General features: G+C 41.2%; 1 protein-coding gene across 1 annotated transcript; it reads left to right on the top strand.

Moving 5' to 3' along the window:
- The first annotated feature begins 18,162 nt into the window (after window positions 1-18,162).
- On the top strand, window positions 18,163-20,147 carry LOC108614748 (aspartate aminotransferase, cytoplasmic-like). Its single transcript, XM_018008994.2, has 4 exons — window positions 18,163-18,540; window positions 18,858-19,332; window positions 19,415-19,583; window positions 19,642-20,147. The coding sequence occupies exons 1-4, from the start codon at window positions 18,163-18,165 to the stop codon at window positions 20,021-20,023; spliced, it is 1,404 nt and encodes a 467-aa protein (XP_017864483.1). The 3' UTR covers window positions 20,024-20,147.
- Window positions 20,148-21,599: the final 1,452 nt, after the last annotated feature.

Here is a 21,599-nt window from a genome sequence, read left to right as displayed (position 1 = left end):
TGATCTGCATATTAAAATCTCCGCTCTGTTACTCAGCTTAAGCTGAAAGTGTGGTTTAAATTGCAGCCATTGGCTCTTCTACTTTACTCTTTACTCAAACACTCAGCAGCAAGTGGCTCTCATACAAACACATTACAAGCACACCCACACGCACGTACACCTACACATATATGTATTCGATGCGCTTGCCATCGCTGCTAAATGTTAATGGGGTGTTCTGTTTAGGCAGCTCGAGCGTTAATAATAGATGTGTAATAACAATTGCTGTTATTGAAGATTGCAAGACATTGTACATAGAGCCGCCTATGCTTTGATAAGTATTTTAGTATTTTTTCCAGATAATCTCAGCTGCTTTAAATCGTTTCAAAGACCTTATCTTGATAATTGTTGGGTATCTGATGGCTTATACGCTTTTTTATGCTACTACTTTAGTTCAATCTCAAGTTTCGCTTGACAATTTCAGCTTCGTGTGTATGTGTGTGCACCCGAAATGAGGTGTGCGCTGTGCTCCAATACCGATTGAAGTTGGCTTTGTGATGAAGTTAAGCGGGCGCTGACAGAGCTGACTGAACTGAAGGGTAACAAAATTCTTTTTATGCTGCCTCTTGTGGCTGCACATCATTTCAGCACGCCCACACGCCTACATTGCTACTACTACTGCTGCCACTGCTGCTGCCGCTGCTGTTGCTGCTGCTATTGTTGTTGTTGTTGTTTTTGTAATTTGATAATGCATTTGATTAAGGAAATGAAATTTTTATTAAGGCTGTTTGCTTATTCGCTCGCTAGCAGCTCGCGTCGCTTTTATGTTTACCCAGCAAGGGGTAAAGTGTGTGTGCGAGTGTGTTTTTGCGAGTGGCTGTGTGAGTGTGTATGGGTGTATTGCCATTTTGTTGCCTGTTCCGTTTTGTTTGCGATATTCCACACTTTTCTCGTGTCCCACCTGCTGAGCCACCGTCAAGCTCTACATTTTTGTTTTCGCATAATTTCTTTGAGTGCGGTTGGATCTCTGCGATTTTACGATGCGGCCGCCCCAGCCCCGCCACCGCTGGCCCCTTTAAAGGTGGGCAAAGCCTGGATTCCCCGAGTGGGAATGGAGTTTGGTTGGCGGGCAACCGTCAGAGCTGTGTACGTAACTGTTTCTTGATTTTACACCGCTTTACTATTGTGTTCGTTTTCAGACTATTCGCCAAACGCCAAACGCCAAGCGCCAAGCGCCCCACGCTTCCAGCATTGGCAGGCAACTGATGTTTTCGCAGGACCTGTGCTTTTTTATGTTTTGTTTATTTTTTATTTTTATTTTTTTATCAAATTTGCATTCGCTTCAGGTAAATAAATAATTTAATTTCTCACACAGTTCGCAAATGCAAATTGAGCTTTGCTCTAATATTGGGAAGAAATAGCATAAGATAATATGCATTCTAATCGCGATTTACATAAGCTTCTCATTTAATTAAGCGTTAAGCGAAATCAAAACGAAAACCATATACACACAAACGTATGCATACATATACATATATACACTTAACATACATACTTATACATGCATAAGCTTAACAGTGCTGCTCAAGCGTTTATACGTGCTGCATCGCATTACAAATTTAAATTGCGATTCTTAATTTAATCAGAGCTTATTTGCTCCCTCATGCAATTCATCTCTCGTTTCGCCTTGCTCATTTCGCATTGTTTGGCAAGTTGTCAACACGCCTACGGAATAACGGAGTTTGTTTTCAACACCAAGCGAGAAACATCGGAGAGAACAAAAACAAACTACGGCAAACCCTAACCCTTCGTGCACTAACTAAGTGCGCTCATTCAACTCCAAAAACAAACTTTTGCTATTGTTATTGCATTTTGTTTTCATTTTGCTCTCCCGTAAGGGTTGTCGGTCATTGACTTTCTCTCAACTTCTGCTTGACATTTAACGAGCAAAACAAGGAACAAAAAAAAAAAAAAAAAAAAAATGCTGAAAACTGTAATAACAGCGGCGAATGTAATTTTAACATGTTAAGTGTTAGAATGAAGCCTACTTTGAGTACTAGAGCCACCGCCCGCTCTCTCGCTCCTTCGCTGTCCCGCGTCTCCAGCTCTCTCGAGCTATCTCACTCTAGCCTAGTCACTCCAGCTCATAGCAGCTTTTGCTATCCTGCTGCTATTCACGTTGTTGTTATTCCCTTTGTTGTTGTTGTTGTAAGTGTGTTCGGTGCTGGCATTGTTTTTGTTGCGTTAGCGTTGCTGTTGTGCCAGCCCCAGACATTGTCCCCGTGTTGATGTTGTTCTAGCGAAGACCGAGATCCACTGCCAAGTCCCGTCACCCGTTGCGGTTGGTCGACTTAAAGCATCCGCCGAAAAAATTTTAAATTGTAACATCAATCTGTTAAAGCAATTTCATGCTGAACGGAATCCTTTCAATAGCTACGATTAAGAAAATAGAAGGAAAGAGATAGAGATAGAGAGAGGCAGCGCGAGTTTATAAAGCTGTTACACAGTTACCCAAAGATGTAAAAGTATGCAATGAAAAATGTAGCTAGAATTAAGTTACTTACGATTCCAGTGAGACAGCATAACATTTGGTACTTCAAACTTGTTGCATCGCTGTCGTAGCACGTGCGCCACAGCTGGGATGCCGACAATAACAAATACCGCATACGATGATAAATTCGTATAATTACGGTGTTAGCCGAACATACCAAGTTATTTCCCTTTTTCTAAACAGGGAAATACTCTTCTACATGAAAGTTAGACGAACTTGTGTTACCCCTTCGCTGTTGTTCAGGTCCTGTTCGAATCGAACCTGTTAGCTTCTGCTCCTGCAACATCACTTAACATTATGTTACTCTCACAGGAATGTTATCCACGCTCTCTCTCTCGCTCTCTCTGAACTGTTGACTATGCTCTCTCAAACATGTATGTTATTGTCTAGTCTCTCTCAAACATGTTCTATGCAAACGCTCACGCACCAATGTTTGTATGTCAAAATTTCTTTGCTGAAATCCTGAAGTTTTTCGGCTTTTCAAGCGCTAGCAAATATGCCGACGGTGAAACATGAAAAATTGAAAAGTTGAAAAATCTAACAGCAAGGACCTTCGGGACGTTCACAAAGTTGCTTTGCGTGTGCTGCGGACCTACCACAAATTTACTCATTTCGCTTAGACAATGAGCCAAAATTATAAACGCGGTCGCTGCTTGTTAAATTTACGTGATGTGCTTAAGTGTGTGTGCGTGAGAGACAGGCAAAGTGTGTGGGTGTATGTGTGTGTGATTATTGGGCTTCGCAATCAAAGCCGGATTAAAATTGTCTGATTTTGTTTGAGAGCGGGAGCAGGCGTCAATGTATAGGTGTGTGTGGGTGTGTGAATATCTCTCTCTCTCTCTCTCTATGTGTGTGTGTGTGCTGTTGGGATCATTGTTTTGTGGCTGGCTCTAGCCTGGACAACGGAAACAGGAAGTGGCGCTGTATGCAGCGGATATTGCAAATTATTAACCTTTTGCTACAATTTTGTTTGCGATAGCAGCTGCAAATGCTGCAGCCCTAGTTGTGCGCCGGATGTGTGCCGCAGCCCTCGTAAAGCTTTCTACATTTCTGTTGCTTTGCCTCGGCCGAGCTGTACAAAATCCTCTGCGGTTGCCAGCACCTGCGTCACCTGCGCCAATGGCGCCACCTGCACCACCTGTACCACTTGGCTGGCTGGGCAGCTGAATGCTGATGCTGATGCTGACGCTGCCGGCAGCCAAAACGATTTATAAACGATTCGCCAAACTTCACTGCAGTGCGACCTTTGGGCTTTGCGGCTATTCCCTCGACTCATTGCCAACCCGCAAAACTTTTGTGGCCAAGTGTTAAGTGAATTTTTTGTTGTGCGTGTTGTTGTTGCTGCTGCTGTTGCTGTAGACCTTGTTAGTATTGACGTTGCTGCTGTTGTTGTTGTTGTTGTCGTTGTCGTCGTCAGCTTTTTAAGGTCAAATATTTGCTAATGAGTTTTGTTCGCCATTTCCATTCGACAGCATCAAATTTGGAAGCCCTTTTCAAAAACGAAGCACACACATTCAAATCCACATACACACATATGTATGTATATGTGTGGCATACTTATATGCATATTTATAATACATATATTTTTATGCACATACATTATTTAGTTATGTAAATGGAGATCGGGACAATTTGAAAACTTTCTGTTGGTATAATGTAAATCTGATGCCCTTTTGCAGTCTGTGCTAAGTCAACTTATGGACATTGTTTGTTTGAAAATACAATGGAAACATGATAAGATATGAACCACTTTTAAGTGGCATACAAAAAAGTTTGAGTTTATTAAATAAAAAAAGGTTCACAGTTACAACAAGTCAGTTCTAGTTGGAATTGCCCGGCTAGCAGATACTGTGACTTCTTCTTTTCTTCTTTTTAGCCCATAAATAACTAACAGCTCCCTCACACACACATACACCTAAGCTCGCACTGCGTTTACTCGCACTGCTTTGGGCATTCAGGTGCTTACCTTGGCAAATGGAATAAACATTGTTCGCAATGATAGGCAAATGTGTTGATTCGACATTAACTCAAAAATATTTACCTATAATATTTTGATATATAATAATAATATTATTATTATTCTGTTACATAAACTTGCAGAAAAGCATAATACTCACATTTTCATTACTCAACAAGTTAACATGTATGTATGTACCTACTACGTGGTATAAAAACATATGTAATATATGAATAAGCATAAAAACAAATAAGCTTCATTTTACTTTAAAATAAATAATTTTTCCAGGCCACTCATTAGTCAAATAATATCAATTGTTACATAATATGTAGCAGTGCCTGAAAAGTACTCCCGTTACCGAATCATCAGATTGTTTGCATTATGAGGATTAATAACCCCTCAAAAACCTATTTATTTTTAGTTGACTTTAAAGGTATTTTTCGCCGTTGATATGGTTACAGTTTAATTAAATACGAAATCAAATGCAAATGCTCGCCCGCTTATTATTTCGTATGTGTGTGTGTGTGTGTGATTAAAAGGTATTATTTTATTTTACTTTATTTAAATTATGCAAATTTGTTACAACGAGCCGTCAAAACAGGTAAACCTAATTAGCCAACAGTGTAAGGGCCATAAAAAGAGCCCGAATGAGTAATAAAAATAAAAATTAAATTGAAATAATATTCAGGCTCGGGCAAATGTAAAACGAAAAGTGATTTAAATTAATTATCCGGCGCATACTATTAAGTGTGTGTAAATTAAATCTCTGTCTCTATATACATTTATTATTTCAATATTTATTTAATGACAATATTGAAGAATATATATGCATATACATATGTATATGTATATGTATATGTATCTGTAGTTTTTGTTGCTGAAACGTTCGCGGAAATTGATAGCCACAAGCTGCGGGTCAAGCCACTCCGCACTGTGGGACCACAAACAGACCAAAAGACGAAAGCCAAATGGTATACTCCGTATACACACACATACATACACACATACACCCACGGCCATGCCAAAGCATGAATTGTAGAATGTGGCCTTGTGGCAATGCGGCGGACCTCGTAGCGTATGGACAATGCAAATTGAATTCCAATGACGAGATATCATTGATGCGTGGCTGAAATTTGCAATTCGTGTTTTGTCGCTCAAGCGGAAACAATCACAAAGCAACAACAACAAAAAACTTATATCGGACACACGCACACACACACACACACACTCATAGTCGGGCCGACTGGACAGCTACAATTACATGACACTCGCGCTCTCTCTCACTCTCTCTCTCTCTCACTCTCTCTCTCTCTCTCTCTCTCTCTCTCTCAACATGTTGAGCTGCTCAATAAAATAAAACTCATCAGTGAATTATATAGCTGGGATAATCGTTAGCAAATAACATTACATAGTACTCTCGGGATTTAAGACTGCTGACTATTGCATTATGACTGAAAGCCTTAAAGGAAATTACATTATCATTTTTATCGTAGATTTCTGATGAATTAACATAAGTTATGACAACTTTATTTGTATTATCAAACCCCTTTCATCAGGGCATTTTTTTATTCTTTTCTGAGCCCATTAAAAATGGTAATTCAAAGTATATTACTTTTATGCCAGACAGAAGGAGGCACATATTGAATTCTTAATATGCAGCTTCATAGTATTTTAGTCTTATAATTATTTTTTGTACGTCGTGCAGTTATCCTTATGTCTGAAAATGTCTATCTCACATCCTGCTAGAGTTAGGGTTTCTACACCTTCGTCCGTTTATAGCATGCGTCAACGTAATTTTCTTCCATTATCATGTAATTGATAAAATAAAATAAAATTTAAAAATTATTTTGCATTTAATTTTGCACACTTTCGACTTATAAAATACGAATTCACCATATGTACAAGATATCGTTGATAATATTAAACTCATGATATGCTCTGATAGATATTTGATACAGATATATTTCACTTTTGTTGCTGCAGTCGAGTTTCGAAATTTGTACCCCGTTAAATTAAAATGGAAAAAATTAATCTCCTTGAAAAAATACGTTCTGGATAATTTTCTCCAATTTGAATTTCGGTGCAAATCGAAAAAAAAAAAAAAAAAACAAAAAAAATGTATCCTCTTGTCATTTCAAATTATCGGGATTCGACTGTATTCGCATCATCGAAGGGCCACTCTAATCTCTTAAGCGTCTAGAGAAGCAGCACACAATTCAAGGCAAGATGAATTCTGATGCATATCACCCATGCATACTGTGCGTAAAGTTTAATGAACTATTAGAAGTGCCACAGCTTGCTACTAGCTGCAGCTACAACTACTCCAACTGCTTTTAGAAGTGGTTTGCATGCTGGACATTCAAACGGATATGTCGTGGCCATGGACACCTACTGGCACAAAGCGAGAGCTGCAAACATCGAAGTCTCTTGTAGTCAATCATTTTCAATAGTCGCTAGCATCGAGAATGATTCCCTTAGCCTCTATTCCATGGTTGCGTGTTGCCCACACAGCACGACATTGGATTAGGTGCGAAATGACCAGCACTACGGAGCTCGTGGGGTCTCGTGGTGGGGGCTGCGATATCTGTGCTGGTTTATTCGGGCTGCGCCACGATGCAAATCAACTGCGAATAGCCACAGGCAGGGCGCTCGCTCTTTTGGCGACGAGTTAAATGTGTTAGGTTTAGTGCCGCTGGCCACATTGCTGGCTGCAATATGAACGGATCCATTCACGGAAAATGCCAGCTGAATTAAGTGGCGGAACTGTTTCAACAAGCCAATGTCACAAAGCACGCGTTCAGTTTCCTAAAAGCGAAACAGTTTCTGACACGGCGCCGCATTTCATTCAGCCAGCCAGCAGCGCAGCTGAGTGTGGCGCTCCAGTGGCAAGGATTCAATAATGGCCATAGGTGAATCGCGGAGCACGAAGTGCGTGGCTCGCACTGAGCTCCCAGTGAGCGTCTATACGGGCACCTGGGGTGTCATGCTGCTCTCAAAGAGTAGCCAAGTTACCTTTCGTTGGGCCACTAATGCAAATGGCACTGGCTGGCTGCCTGTTCCACTTCTGCCAATAGATGATCAAAATCAGAGTCGTCGCTTGGCCATCATAGGTGTCAACCGCCCTGGAAACGTCTGTCCGTCTGTGGACGTACATTTTGCACCCCTACTTATGCGCTGCCTGCAGGCGAAGGATCTCAAAGAGATTATCTGTATGCGTGCCGTGCTGCAGTTTTGGCCATGGCCGTAGGGCAGTTGCCACTTTGGTTGAAAGATGTAAATGAGCTGACGAAGAAGTCATCAAATCTTGAAGTTTTCTATGAAAGAGCTGGCAGATATGTAAAATTTGTAAGTTATAATAAAATTCTGAAAGCTTTTTACTTTGTCATTGAAATTGATGACATTATTTTCAGTTGTTATTCTATTGAATTTAAAAAATATATTTGTTGACAGTATTTTAATTTTTTAATATATTCCAGCAGTAATGAATCGTAATATAATTTTATGTAATATTTATTTAGTTATATGCATATATCTAGAAAGTCTATAAAGGACTGGAGAATATGCAAAAGTTTATTTATGCTTATATTCAAATAAAAAAACTAAGATAATGTATTAAAGTCAATAATATATTAAAGTTCCCAAGAGCAGTTAGAATGTTTTAAATTTTAATTATAATTGAAATGCATGTCATTATTATTGATATTATTCTTCTTTTTTTTTTTTTTAATTTTATCATTAAATTAAAATAATAATTAAAATCGAAATTCATGCAATTATTATTAATTTTTAAATTTATAAAATATTTTTAGAGATTTCATTACTTAATTAACTTAATTAACTTTCATTTTTATTAATTTATAAAATATATTTTATCATTATTTTGAAATTGTAATTAAAATCTAAAAATTAGAAATTTCTGCCATTATTATTAGTATTTTTATTTCTATTAATGTATAGTATACATCTCAAAAAATTATCATTATCATTATTTTGTGATTATAATTAAAATGGAAATTTCTGCCATTATTATCAGCTTTCATTCTTCATTCAATTTCTATAATATATCACTTATCATTATTTAAATTTTTGATATCGTCGTGCATTAAATAATCATAATCGAATAATATGTCAATTTAGAATGAACCATTTATTTGATTAGGTCAGCTGTGAAATTTGCAGATTTATTTGGTATGGTTGTTTGGAATTTGTGTTGTCTCACACAGAATTATATTGCGAGCTTTATGGCTGAGTGCGGCCTGTAACCCGAATTGGTAAAGGCTTTTGATGTTCAATGGTGCAAAACATTTTGTGCTTTCTTGGAAATCAAATTCCATGCTCAGTGGAAATAATACGTATGGATGTCGAATTCATATATCACAAACAATAAAAATATAATAATATTGCAATATATACAAAGCATATTTAGCTATGTGTGTGTGTGTGTGTGTGTGTGTTTGTATGTGTGTCTGGGGCAAACGCTTGCCCCTGTTTTGTGAATGGCTTACACATACTTATTGCCTGGGCTTTTGTTTTATTGTTTTTATTCCATTCGCATTTGTGTAACTGTGTGTGTGTGTGTGTGTTGTGTTTCAGCAGGATTTATCGCACTTGGACTGCGGGCGCTTTGTTTGCGCCGCTGCTCAGAGCTGACATGAAAATCCAAGCGACGCCAACGTCTAAAAATTGCAGTCACATTCGTCCAGCAACAACTGTGAGAGGGGATCGGGACTGGGCAGGGCAGCAGTGGCCAGGAGTGGGCGCGGCTCGGCTTGGATACTGATGATAGCTGAAAACGCTGCCATTGTGGTGCCTAATGCTGGCCAACACCCAGCTTTGTGACCGTCTGCAAATGTTTGGCGCCAGCTTGTAAGTCCTTTTAATGCGCCATTCTTTTCGGCCCCGGGTCTGCTCCATTTTAAACCCTTCGGGCGTAGATTGCGGCTCTTCAGCTCCGTAACTCCGTGTGGCGGAGGTGCTCGGTTTTAATTGCATTTTTGTTGTGTCGGAAAATTGCATGTCATTTGTCACGAGGCGTCGCAACGCCCATTTGCATTTGCCTAAGCCATATTAATGAGCGGTTGCTGAGTGCTGAGTGGTGCGCGGCGAGTGCTGAGTGGTGTTGGTGGCACAAATGCCGCTTCACAACATCATTGCCAGAATCTATCTGTCTGGCTCCAACTGAGCATCGTGCGCCGCCAAGGGGAAGTGATTAGTGGAGCTAAATATGAATTCTGAATATTAAATTATTTCTGTTTGTGTTTTTCGACAATGACGTCAATTGAGCCAAAGCTGGCGCAGTAATGAAACTATTTTGCTGTTTGCATACGTCTATTAGGCAAATAACTGCAAATCATACAATTGAAATTGCCTTTGTTCCCTCGTCTCGATTTGTTTGATTTTGATTTACATAAGTTTTAAGGCAGCCACGTTGTGGGCGCAAAGCATTTGAAGTTTCGTTTAACTTTCTGTCATTCATCAGGCGACAGGGGCCGACGACAGTCGCAGCACAGCATTTTAATTTGCCATGCTAAGCGACAGGAGACGGACAGGGGGCAGGGGCACAGAGCATTGTTGGCCCCAGCTGCTGGGGTCGGGATGAGGGTAAAAGCAACAATCAGTGACAGGCCCACGACCACGACTACGGCTACGAGCACGACCACGAGTACGGCCACAGCTTTAGCTACAAGTATAAAGCAGGAGCAGGAGCAAGAGCAGGAGTGGGAACTGGAGCGGGAGCAGGAGCACGGCCAGGAGCAGAGCACGGTTAACGCAGCATTGAGTGGCAGCTCTTTGGTCTTCGGGCTTCAGTCTTGCTGCCACAAATCGCACACAATGCGTTGTGCCACAAAAGGCTTGCGATGGGGCCGGCAGCTGAAAGCCGCTCTTCACAGGCCAATTAATCAGTTTGTGTAAGTGGGCGGCACTTCAAAGAGAAACCAGCAAAAAAAAAAAAAAAAAAGAAGAAGAGAGATGAAGAAAAATCAAACTCGTATAGCTAGAAATTTGTTTTAGTTTTTTTTTTCTAGTTGGCAATTTCTTTTTGTTTTTTTTTTTTTTTTCTATATTTTCCCCGAATGCGGGCCCATTTATAAAGCTTCGATTTTTATGGCGCTTCCGTTGCTTAAGTTCACATAGTTTATTGCGGTCATTTTTTGGCCGCATAGTTTTATGCTACCAGTAAAAATTTATAAACTTATTTGCGGCTATAAATATGGCCACGATATTGGCCTAATTGTGTGTAATACATGCACCGCCTCTCCAGCAACCTCTGCTGAGGATGGGCGTATGGGTGATTTTTTTTATACTCATTTTATACCACATAATGTTGGACGATTTGTAAAAGACATAAAATGTCTTGTATTGCAATTTGTTTCGACTTTACTTGCTCTGCATTTCGCATCATGTTGGGGGCGTGGCTGGCTGAGCTATGGGATAAGCTTAAGGTAATGTAGAGAAATACTTTATTGGCTTCTGAATAGATCAAATCGTAGCCAATTATGATGGCCGACTTAAATTTAAGTTTGGGAAAATTCAATAAATCTGTATTGTTTCGAGGCACACACTCGTTAAGGATTATTTACTTGAGAGTTTAAGCCTATATTTGCTTACCGGACTTGCGTATCGCCAGCAGCATATCCAAGAACTTGGCAAACTGTTTGAGTCATTCAGTTGTAGCCAAAGTTGTAGACCAACAATGACAACTAATAAATGAATATTGACAGGCGGCCGGCAGCGAGCTGCTGGGTCAGGTTGATAGCCGGTCATCCGGCCTGCCCACCAGGCACTCAGCCTATCGACATCGGAGCTTGGCTAATCGCACAGTTATCGACTTAATGGTTTTTCTTTTGAAAAGCAAGAAGAAAAAGAAACAGCAAAACAGAAACAGAGGGAATGAAAAAAGTTTTTTTTTTTTTTATTGAAAGGCATTTGGACATGCACGATATACGCAGTCAAACACACAGACCAACATATACACACACACACACGCGCACATATTCGTGACACTTGACAGGCCAAGGCAAACACTTTGCCGCTACTGACCTCCAATGGGCCGGGATCAGTCCCAGTCCCAGTCCCAGTCCAGCCTAGGCCCAGCCAGACTGAAGCGTTGTGCCTTTGAACTGCAAGTCAAGTCAAATGAAAAGCGCACCAATGGAAACTCAAATAAAAATGGCGAATGTTCTTGCTTTTCGGTGGGCATGAGTTCTGTTTTCTTATTTTCTTTTTTGGTTGTGGGGCCGGAGAGGGGGGAGGGGCGTTGGGCGGAACTGGCTCGTGTGTCGCATTGGGGGCGTGTATAGACTATAAATAAAAGGTTGCCCTATTGATTTTATAACATGCAGCAGCAGGAAAAGGGAAACTCGTGAGTGTTTATCATCAGTTTGTTTGCCTTTTACCCCCCATTTTCCCCCATTGTCCTTCGCCTTTCTGCTGTCTCCTTGTCCAGCCTAGAAATCCTATCTGTGCCGCCTTGAACCCCGGGCTAATGGAGAGAAATTGTGTTTTAATGAGTCGACAGCTTTGTCATAATTCCGTATATTCGACTCTTTCTTCTTTCTTTTTTTTAGGTAACTTTTTCGCTATGATTTTTAAAGATTACTGTCAATTATTGGCAATTATTTTGAATGCACGACTTTGTGCTACTTTAATTTGATTTATTGGAAAATAATTGCGCATAATAGTCGCGTATTGACAAATTGACAAACTGACGGACCGACACGCATTACACAATATGATGGAAAATTGCCTGCGGATTGACATAAAGAAACCGAACCTAATGACGAGACCTATTCAGCAGGACTCCAAGTGGCGCATAATAATTTGTTTTATGCAGACACAAATCCATATTTATTGTTTGAAAAATTGAATTAACATGTAGCGCAGTCTCTTTAAACTCAGTGTGATGAATACGAATGGAGAGGAATGAAAGGCCTTGCGTAAGGAAGATATTTTGCTTGGAATTCTCATATATTTCTGGCATCGCTTCGATATGTAGCGCATTCTCTGGTGTAGTTCGCATCCAGTAAATCCATATTTGCCAGCTTGCCTTGCTCTGCAAATTCCTGCCTAGTCTGCCTGGGGCGCGGCGCGCATTTCGCATCATACTCGTAAATATGCGTGCATATGCATGCAGAATACCAAGGAGACAACACAAAAAAACAACAGCAACAAGAAATGCGGCCACATGCTGCACCGAGAGTAACAGCCAGGCACGGCTTCCCGTCACCGTCCCCATCTCCGTGCCCATTCCAGTCTCAATCCCAGTCTCGGCCTACGGTAGACGGTGTACTATATAAGGGCAATGGCTGCAGTTCGTTTGCTTTACGACTTCATTTGTGCGCCTAGCAATTCCAGTTTGCCCTTTTTGCTTTTTTCCAGCCGCTTTTGCACGACAAATGCAGCATTTGCCTACCCAGTTGTGCCGCACTTCAATTTGTTAAACTTTGCTTGCCACTGTTGAGCGATTTATGGAAGCAGCTGGCGCAAAAAATGTCTATCAATTGATAAAACAGAGTCCTGCTGCCAACTGCCCACGGCCTACTGTCTCTGCTGGCTCGTGCCGTGCCAATTGATTTGGTTTTCAGTCCACTCTACATTCTACAGTTATTTTATTCAGCTGCCTTTTTTCTCAGAAATTGCCAAGGTCAATATTTGTCTTATTTAGGATTTCAATTGGCAACCAATTCAGAGCCTGCCTCGCCAGCCTTCTCTGCCAATCACAAATCCTTCAATAATCGTCCTTTAATTTCCAAAGAGGCTTCAATACTCTAGTGTGTGTATTTTAGTTTGACATGGTTAGAAAAACGTAATTCATTACGTAGATTTCATTACGCGGATCAGCTGCCAAGCACTTGAGATGCTCGGCTCTATTAATTTAGCACAGATGCTGCTTTGCAAATGGTTGGATCAAAGATGCGCGCTGTGCTCAGCCAAAGTTGAAAGTTCATTAGTAAGCCATAAAGTAGACTATAAATTCATGCATATAGAGCATATGTGCAGCACACATGGAGAGCCATAGGCACACGCACAGTGAATGGCTCATTATCAACACCCACGCAGCTGGCAGCGAACCTGCTCAGAAAGAACAAGAAGAATAACAACAACAACACAAACAACAACAGCCACAACAACAACAGCAGCTGAGACTAAGGATGTGGCCGCATGGGCGTTCACAGCAGCCAGTTCAAGTGGTTTTTCCTCTGAGACTTTGGAGTGTCTATGCTTGTGTGTATGTGTATGTGTGTGTGTGTGTGTGTGCGTGCGTGTGGGTGTGGGCGTGTGTGGCATATCTTTAGGCGCCATCCAACCGCATATCTACATTTAAATTATGCAAGTTGTTGTCTAGGCCGCGCCGTCTATTCCTCACATTCTGCGAGCCTGTTTAGTCGACTGTTTGTCTGTCTGTCTGTTTGTTCGCCCTGCCGCCAACGTCTTTGACCCAGAAGCACACATTTCGGCGCTTTTATCCTCTGCTTACATATACATATGTGTCCCTTTCCACCACTCTCTCTCACTCACTCTCTATGTGTGTAGTGCATAGCAAAGTTTTTGGGCCAGGTCTCATGGTCTGTGTATTTGCACACGTTTTACAGCCTGCAGCAATTTGGATATATACACATGCATACATGCATACATACATACATTCACTCGCATACCTATGTATGTATATTCCATGCTTTTTATTTGTGCCTGCTGCTGTTTATTTGTTTAAATTTAACGCATCTCTGCCCTATCATCTGCCCCCTCCGCAGCTCCGCAGTTCGTAACATGTTTGTTATTCGGTTTTTTGTGTTGCGCTGCTTCTATTTCTATTTCTAATTCCATCTAATTCTTTTTTGGGCCATGCATAACACTGGATATATTTTTGTTGTTGTTGCCATCCCTACAAATTATGCTCCGAAATTTATACAAAAAATGTAGGTTTAGGCACTTTCTGTATTCAATTTCTTTATTATTTTGTTTGCTTATCGACCCAATGGGGAAATCTGTGCAGAAATAATTAGGGAAAGTGAAATCAATGCTTAGACTTGATTAACTTAACATTTGTTTTAAATTTCGCTCAACTTTTAATTGGGATGAACTTTGTTGAAAATTTCGCTCTCTGTTTTAGTTTTTAAAGTCATTAGATCTACATCTAGTCACCGTAAATTTGTTGAAGATATCGTGACTTGTGATTGCTTTTATTTAATTTTTCTCTTCGAATTTGGTTTAGTTTCGGTTCATTTGTTTTCATCATCCACGAAATCATTTAGCACAGCCATCGTTTGGTGTTCACGTTGCTGAAATTTTCTTTTTATTTATATTTCGTTTATTTCGCGCTACGTTTTCAATTTTCATTCTCGGTTTTGCTCTCTCTCTCTCGTCAGCAACGAATTCTCTGGCCAAGTTATTCCAATTTATTTTTGTATTTTTTTCATTTCTTTTGCGTTCCATTTTTTTTTTTTAATTTTTTGTTTTTATTTTATTTTTTTTTTTATTTATTTCTGGGACGGACGTTGTCTAACCGGTGGGCTACGTTGCGTGAAATCGCATCAGTTGTACAAACTTTAGGCGCGTTATTTAATTTGCCATTGAGGCAGTGCGCTCCATTTATTCAGCCCACGTCCAGTCCATGTTGAGGTCCTTGTGCGTATCCAGCTGTACTCAGCGTGAGCGGTGAAAAGGTTCGTTCGGCATTTGGCTATTGTCAGTGGTTGAAGTTTTTGCATGCCAAACAATTGTGCAGCTTATATTTAGGCATGATCAAATTTAATTACAGCTAGCGCTACGTAGCGAAACGCTCAAAGAAAAATTACTTGGAAAATTAGCAACGTGGAGCAGCAGGGAAAAATCAATGTGACCTTGGCTAACTCAAGTCAATCAGTGGACTCTGTGCGGCTCAGAGGCAGCTCGAGTCATTGAACATGACCCAGTTCGATACTTGCTAAATAATTGATCAGTTGTGCGAGCGGAACAGCTATTCAGACCCGAGTAATTTAGCTGCCCTCTACGACCTACTTACAGCGCCCTCTGTCCCCTGCCCTTTGCCATCTGCCCTCTGACCTATCTGTTTGCTAATAGTGTTTGCTCTTTAAGCAGCAGCTTAAATTCCTTAAAGTATTTTTGTTCCGCATCTAATTGGCTGGCTCGTGGCAGAGGCCAGGTAATAATGTAATTTGACGCCAGTCTCAATTTGCACAGCGAAATATTTGTAGATTAGCTTTTGCTGTTGGCATTTGAATGAATTAGAGGAGAATAACGCAAACGATTTAATTCGGTTTGCGTGAATCGCGGACAAATCCTTGAAATTATTGAAATGGAATTCTGAATGTGAAATGCGGACTTCAACATTTAATTAATATATAAAACTTACAAAGTTCTGAACTACAACTAAGGTCATTAGAGCTCGGGCCTTGAACATTTATTAGTTGAATTATGCAACTAAAGTACGTGAAACTTTTTCCGCCCGGTCCGCACTTGGGCAATCCCAACATAATTTAGTTTAATAATTTGACTTCATATATAGTACGTATGAGTTTATTAAAGTTGTTTACACAAACAACCCACAGCAGCTTCAAGTTTAATGATATTTAAATTTTGCTTGCCAAAAAAACTTTTCACATTTGGCGAGAGCAAACTGTGCGCCAAGGCAAATTGCTTGTTTAGTTATTAAGTTAGCTGTATGCCATATACTATGTACATATGTATGTATGTATGCACATTCACTCTCATTCGAGGTCCGAGAGTGCTGAGAACTTAAAGCGGATCATAAGTGTCGTAAATGTGGCTCAAATATTTAACGAGCGTCTCTGGTTGCCTTATTAGGGCAATTCTTTCGCTTGCGCTTGCTCTGCCTCGTCCATTGCTCATACGCCGCGTGGGCGTGGGCGCCAATAAAGGGCAGGCGGCTGTGCCAGTCTGATTCATAATTACATACTTATTCCCATTTAATGGGCACATCTCAGTTAGTGCTTTTGCGGTCGTATTGCGAACGCATTTCACTCGGCCCTTTACACATTCGCCGTACTTTGGCCTGCACTTTGTAGAGGGCTCTAGTTATCTCTCCTCTGCTCTCGGTCGGAGCGTGTCAAATGAATTGCTTTGCATTGAAAGTTCTTCAATGCTATATTGAATTCATAAAACTTTAATCAGCTTATAGTATTTGATTGATTGTTCAATCAAAATAGTTTTATTACTTTGCTGAAATAAAACATCTTTTTATTGCCGAGTGGAAAACTTTTCGAAACAAAGTTAACTATTTTAAGTTCTGCAAACGTATTAATAAAGCTACATATACGTATATATTTTACCTTCAATAAACCCAATACAAGTGTTTAAAGTTATTTTTATATACGCTCTATTTTTATTCTCAGTTGTTAATGATTGGCTATTATGACGTTATTGATGAACAGAGTGCGCCAGCTATTAGCCAAAATCACGTGCGGGAGTGGGCTAAAACTTATTTCGATATATGTACATGAATTACTTATGCTTTAACATGTTTAGCTAAAAGTTTTGTGCCGCAATAAAGTAGTCGGAATCACTCAAAGTTCAGGCTCGTAAATTAAGCGAATGTTGGCAAATTGTTATCGCAGCATTTGACACATGTGAAACTAACCGAATCTCGTACATAATTAATGCCTTAGCCGGAAAATTGGCCAGAGTTCAAGGTTGTCTGAGATGGCAATAAACCGAACTGAACTTAATATGGCTCATACGTGTGCCAAGCAGAACGTGAAGGGGGCGAACTTGGTCCACAGGCCGAAATGAGTTGTAGAGTTGTGCATATGCTGATTCCAATTCAAAAGCGTGTACAATTTCAGTGTGAGAGCAAAATATGATGATGGACATGAAAAAAAAAAAAAAATAAAAAATAAATAAATAAAATGGAAAGGAAAGGAAAGCCTTTTATTCGCTAACGCGAACGCACACGCACACGCAGACGTGCGCACACACAATGACAGTGGCAAACGAGAAGCAAGAAACAACTTTTTGTATAGCATACTTTTTAGCGAAATTATTTACATACAAATGTTGATGATGTTGATGAAAGTGGAAAGACGACAACGGCAACGGCAACAGAGGCAACGGCAACGGCAACTTGCAAGCAATGGAAAGAAAACTCAGGGACGCGCAGACGAGCAGACTAACAGACGCGCCCAAACAAGGACGTCGTCACGCCGTCGGGCTTGCGAAGGATCCACACGCGGGGCACTTGAAACTATTGCGAGGGCGTCTAAAATGCCTTTGCTGCTAGTTTTCTGTTGCAAATACTTTTTCGGCATCGTTCTCTTGCCGCTAGGGGCGTGGCACAGCTTGAGTCAGTGTCTTTCTGTCTCTAACTGCCTGTCTGTCGGTCTGTCTGTCTGTCTGTCTGCCCGTCAGCTGTGCTTTGCGTGTGCATTGAACAAATTTTCACTTGTTACCATTTGATTAAGTGAAGTGTGTATGTGTATGCACAAACTATATTTTTCCACACAATTCAAATAAAATTACTAGAGACAGACATTTTCGCTAGCATCTTGTTATAATCTTGGCTATAATAGAACTGTAATTTCTGATATTATAGTAGACTGAGACCTTAGCTTTGACACTTTGACACTCATTTAAAACAAAAAAAAAAAAAAGAACAAAAAAATTCAGTCTGTTTTGTATTCCATTTCGGCTCAGTTGAAATAAACCAAATTAGTTCAGAATGTCCGCCACTATCTGCGCCCTGACGCAGAGCCTTCTGCAGCAACGGATTTGCATGTCCACCACTCGCTGTTCCTCAATGAGCAAGTTTCAGCCTTTCACTCGGGTCGAGCGCCTGATGCCCTCGGAGGAGAGCAACCTGCAGATGGCCTTTGATCTGGACTCCGATCCCAAGAAGGTCAACCTAGCTGGGGAGGTCTATCGCAACAGTGACGGCAAAGTCCACATCCACAATGCGGTGCGCAGGGCTGAGATCGGTGTTGCCTGTGACGACTCGTACAACCATGAGCCTTACCCTCCGCTGGGCAATCCGGACTTTACGCGAGCTGCCAATGAGCTGGTCCTGAATAAAGCGGCGCCAGCTATGCTGCAAAATCGTGTAAGCAAATAATATGAAATAATTGGCCCAATTTCTCCGAGAGGTTACACTATGAGGGGCAAAAGATTTAGAGAGCTCAGTTTTAGGTGAAAATGTGTGAATATAACTCAAATCAATGCAGTCAAATGGGGAGGGGGAAAGCAAGAGGGACAGAAAAAGAAACTCTGATAAAACAGAATAGTAAGAGGTAAAAAATAGACATGGCATAGAAGCAAAGGCTCGGGCAGATACACAGACAGAGCTTGCACAGACCTGTTGGAAATTACCAAATGGAGCATCACTGTTAATCCTGCTCATTATCTTGCTTTTCAACACAGGTGCTTGGCATCCAGACACGTTCTAGCATTGATGCATTGTGCCTGGCCGCACAGTTTCTGCGTGAGAAGATGAGGTGCACCGTTTGCATGCTGGCCCGTCCCAGCTGTGACCAGTGGGTGCACATATTCAAGAGTGCTGGCTTCAACTGCCAGAGCTACCAGTACTACAGCGAGGAGAAGGGCGAGCTGAATATCTATGGGCTGGTCGCCGACCTCATGACGGCACCGGAGGGTGCCGTTGTGGTACTGGATACATGTGCACATAATCCCACTGGCCTGGATCCGACCGTCGATGAGTGGAAGCTGATTGCCCACATTATTAGGTGCAAGAAACTGTTGCCGCTCTTCCACTTGGAGTCACACGGACTCGCCAGTGGCGATACTGTGCAGGACTCATGGCCAGTGCGTTACTTTGTCGACAGTGGCTTTGATTTGCTGTGTGCTCAGTCGTTTGTCAAGAATTTCGGTCTCTACAGTAAGTGTGAAAGGGTGATGGAAGGGGGCGGAATGGGGGCACGGCTCCAATGCACTCACTAAGTTGAATCATTTGTATGCAGATGAGACCCTGGGTCACTTAATGGTCGTGCTTAACAATTCCATTCAGCTGAGTGTGGTGCGGGGACAGTTCGAGGACATGATGCTGCGAAGCAAGGAGAAGTGCTTCTCGGCATTTGCAAGCCGTATTGTGGCCAAGATACTCAATAATGCATCATTGCGGCGTGATTGGTAAAACGAGTGATTCAGATGTTTTTAAAATAGCCAACCACATGTCTCCCCTAACCAGGTCTGTCTCTCTGCAAGATGTGCATCAGCGATTGCAGCAAATGCGCCTGGCCTTAAGCAATAAATTGACAGTCCTGAAGACACCTGGCAAGTGGGATCACATCAAGAAGCAAACTGGCCCGCATCTCTACACAAATCTGAAGCCAAATGACCTGCGAAGGCTGCGCAGTAAACATGTCTATGTGCCCGAGAACGGACGCATTAATCTTGGTGCATTATGTGCGGCTAATGTCGATGTGGTGGCCGGGGCCATACACGATGTGATGCTAGCAACGGAATCGGAGGCAGACAAGATCTTCATACTGCCAGCTGCTGGAACGGGCCTGCTGGGCCAAAAGCCTGCCAAGATTGAAATTGTGCAGGCAATCCATAATGGAGTATAAGTATTAATTTATTATTACATTCCAATTAGGCTGAAACACAAAGAATCATCTGACATGCTAACATGCTAAGGGCAAGCGCAGACAAGTGGGACAAACAATAAATTTCACGATTTTCAGTGCAAAAGCGAAAGTTTCGTTCTCCTTGGCAGCACGATGGGAAATGCACTTTGTAATTCTCATCATGTGTCGCACATGCCGTCGCACAGCACTTATAAACGTCACATTAGAGTCACTTTCTACTGCAAGAGACATTACGTTATGGGTGTGTGTGTGCGTATGCGTGTGCAAGGTATAGAAAGGGGAAAGGGGTCAAAGGACAGGGGACAGGAGACAGGGCTTTTGGCAAGAGCTCGTTAAACTAGAGTTTAAAGGTTTTGACATTAAGTGTACTTGCATTTGTGTGTATGCGATGCGTGTATCCTGCTCTATGAACTTATGTGAGAGTCCTACATTCTGTGAGCTCAGATACGTGTAAAGACATTAACATGTACCGAGACACTTACCCCGAAAAGTTTTCTTTTCAAAATTAAAAACTATTTGAACTCACGAAGTCGCTAAGAGCGTAACTAAACTAAAATTGTTTAGGTTTTTATAAATACAGGCCAAGCATAGGCATGTCTTGTATTTTCATATTTAGTTTCGAGCTATAAATGCACCATGAAATATTCATTTGGAATGGTATGTGCGTAACAGATTTAGTTTACTGCGTTGCGTGCCATGGGCAGTTGGGTCACAGAATTCAGAATGCTACCCATATCATATGCACATAAGTAGTTAAGGGCTTGACGTACAACTGTTGCGCCCCCAATTTATTTGCCCGGAATCGAACCCTTTTGTGGGTGCTCGCATTGTCCGATGGCATATTTAACCGCATGGCCCATAAATCTCCAACTGAACCAGTTTCAGGCAGTCGAAAATAGAACGGAATACATTTTTTATACCGATTCGCGCATTTGCTATTATTTTCTGGCAAACGTCCCTTGAGATCTCTGGGGGATTCGCTCCAACCTAAACAGCAGTTGCTGGCATGCAATTTGTCAGCCCTGCGAGCAGCAGTCATTGCCAGGGTTAACCCACTGCCAGCGGTGGCGGTGGCGGTGGCCGTGGCAGTGCCTTAAAGCGCTCTAATGAATGCCATTGACGAACTCAACTGCCCTTTACAAATCCACATCGATTGGCGCAAAAACATTTCCCCCAAATTCCTTTTCAACGCTTTTCAATTCAATTCAATCGCTTTGATACTATCAAAACCAATAAAATTGGTGTGGGTCAAGTCTTATATATATATACGTGTGTATGTATGCGTGTACATATAGTATGTACATGTTCAAGTTGTTGTATGTTTGACACAAATGTATTTTTGCTTTTGGCTTTCTTTTTTTTTGAGTGCGTGCGGTTTCATCATTGATTGAACATGTTAAGACGCCTCGAAGACATCAAATTTACACTTGAAGTGTCTCTAGCGACAACTGACCCAATTCGGGACAGAGAGCATGGGCGTACACCTATTCCATGTCCACCTAACTTTTGCACTCAATTCACGAAGTGTAAAATGAATTTAATTCCTACGGTTTGC

This window comes from Drosophila arizonae, chromosome 4 (genome assembly GCF_054131065.1).
Source record: "Drosophila arizonae isolate 15081-1271.41 chromosome 4, UAZ_ARI_1.0, whole genome shotgun sequence".
NCBI lineage: Eukaryota > Metazoa > Arthropoda > Insecta > Diptera > Drosophilidae > Drosophila > Drosophila arizonae.
This window is presented reverse-complemented; position numbering and strand designations above follow the sequence as displayed.

Coding starts and splice junctions, on each gene's coding strand:
- LOC108614748 (XM_018008994.2), top strand. CDS start 18,163: ATGTCCGCCACTATCTGCGCCCTGACGCAGAGCCTTCTGCAGCAACGG. Junction 18,541..18,857: donor CAGCTATGCTGCAAAATCGT/GTAAGCAAATAA, acceptor TTTTCAACACAG/GTGCTTGGCATCCAGACACG. Junction 19,584..19,641: donor GCATCATTGCGGCGTGATTG/GTAAAACGAGTG, acceptor TCCCCTAACCAG/GTCTGTCTCTCTGCAAGATG.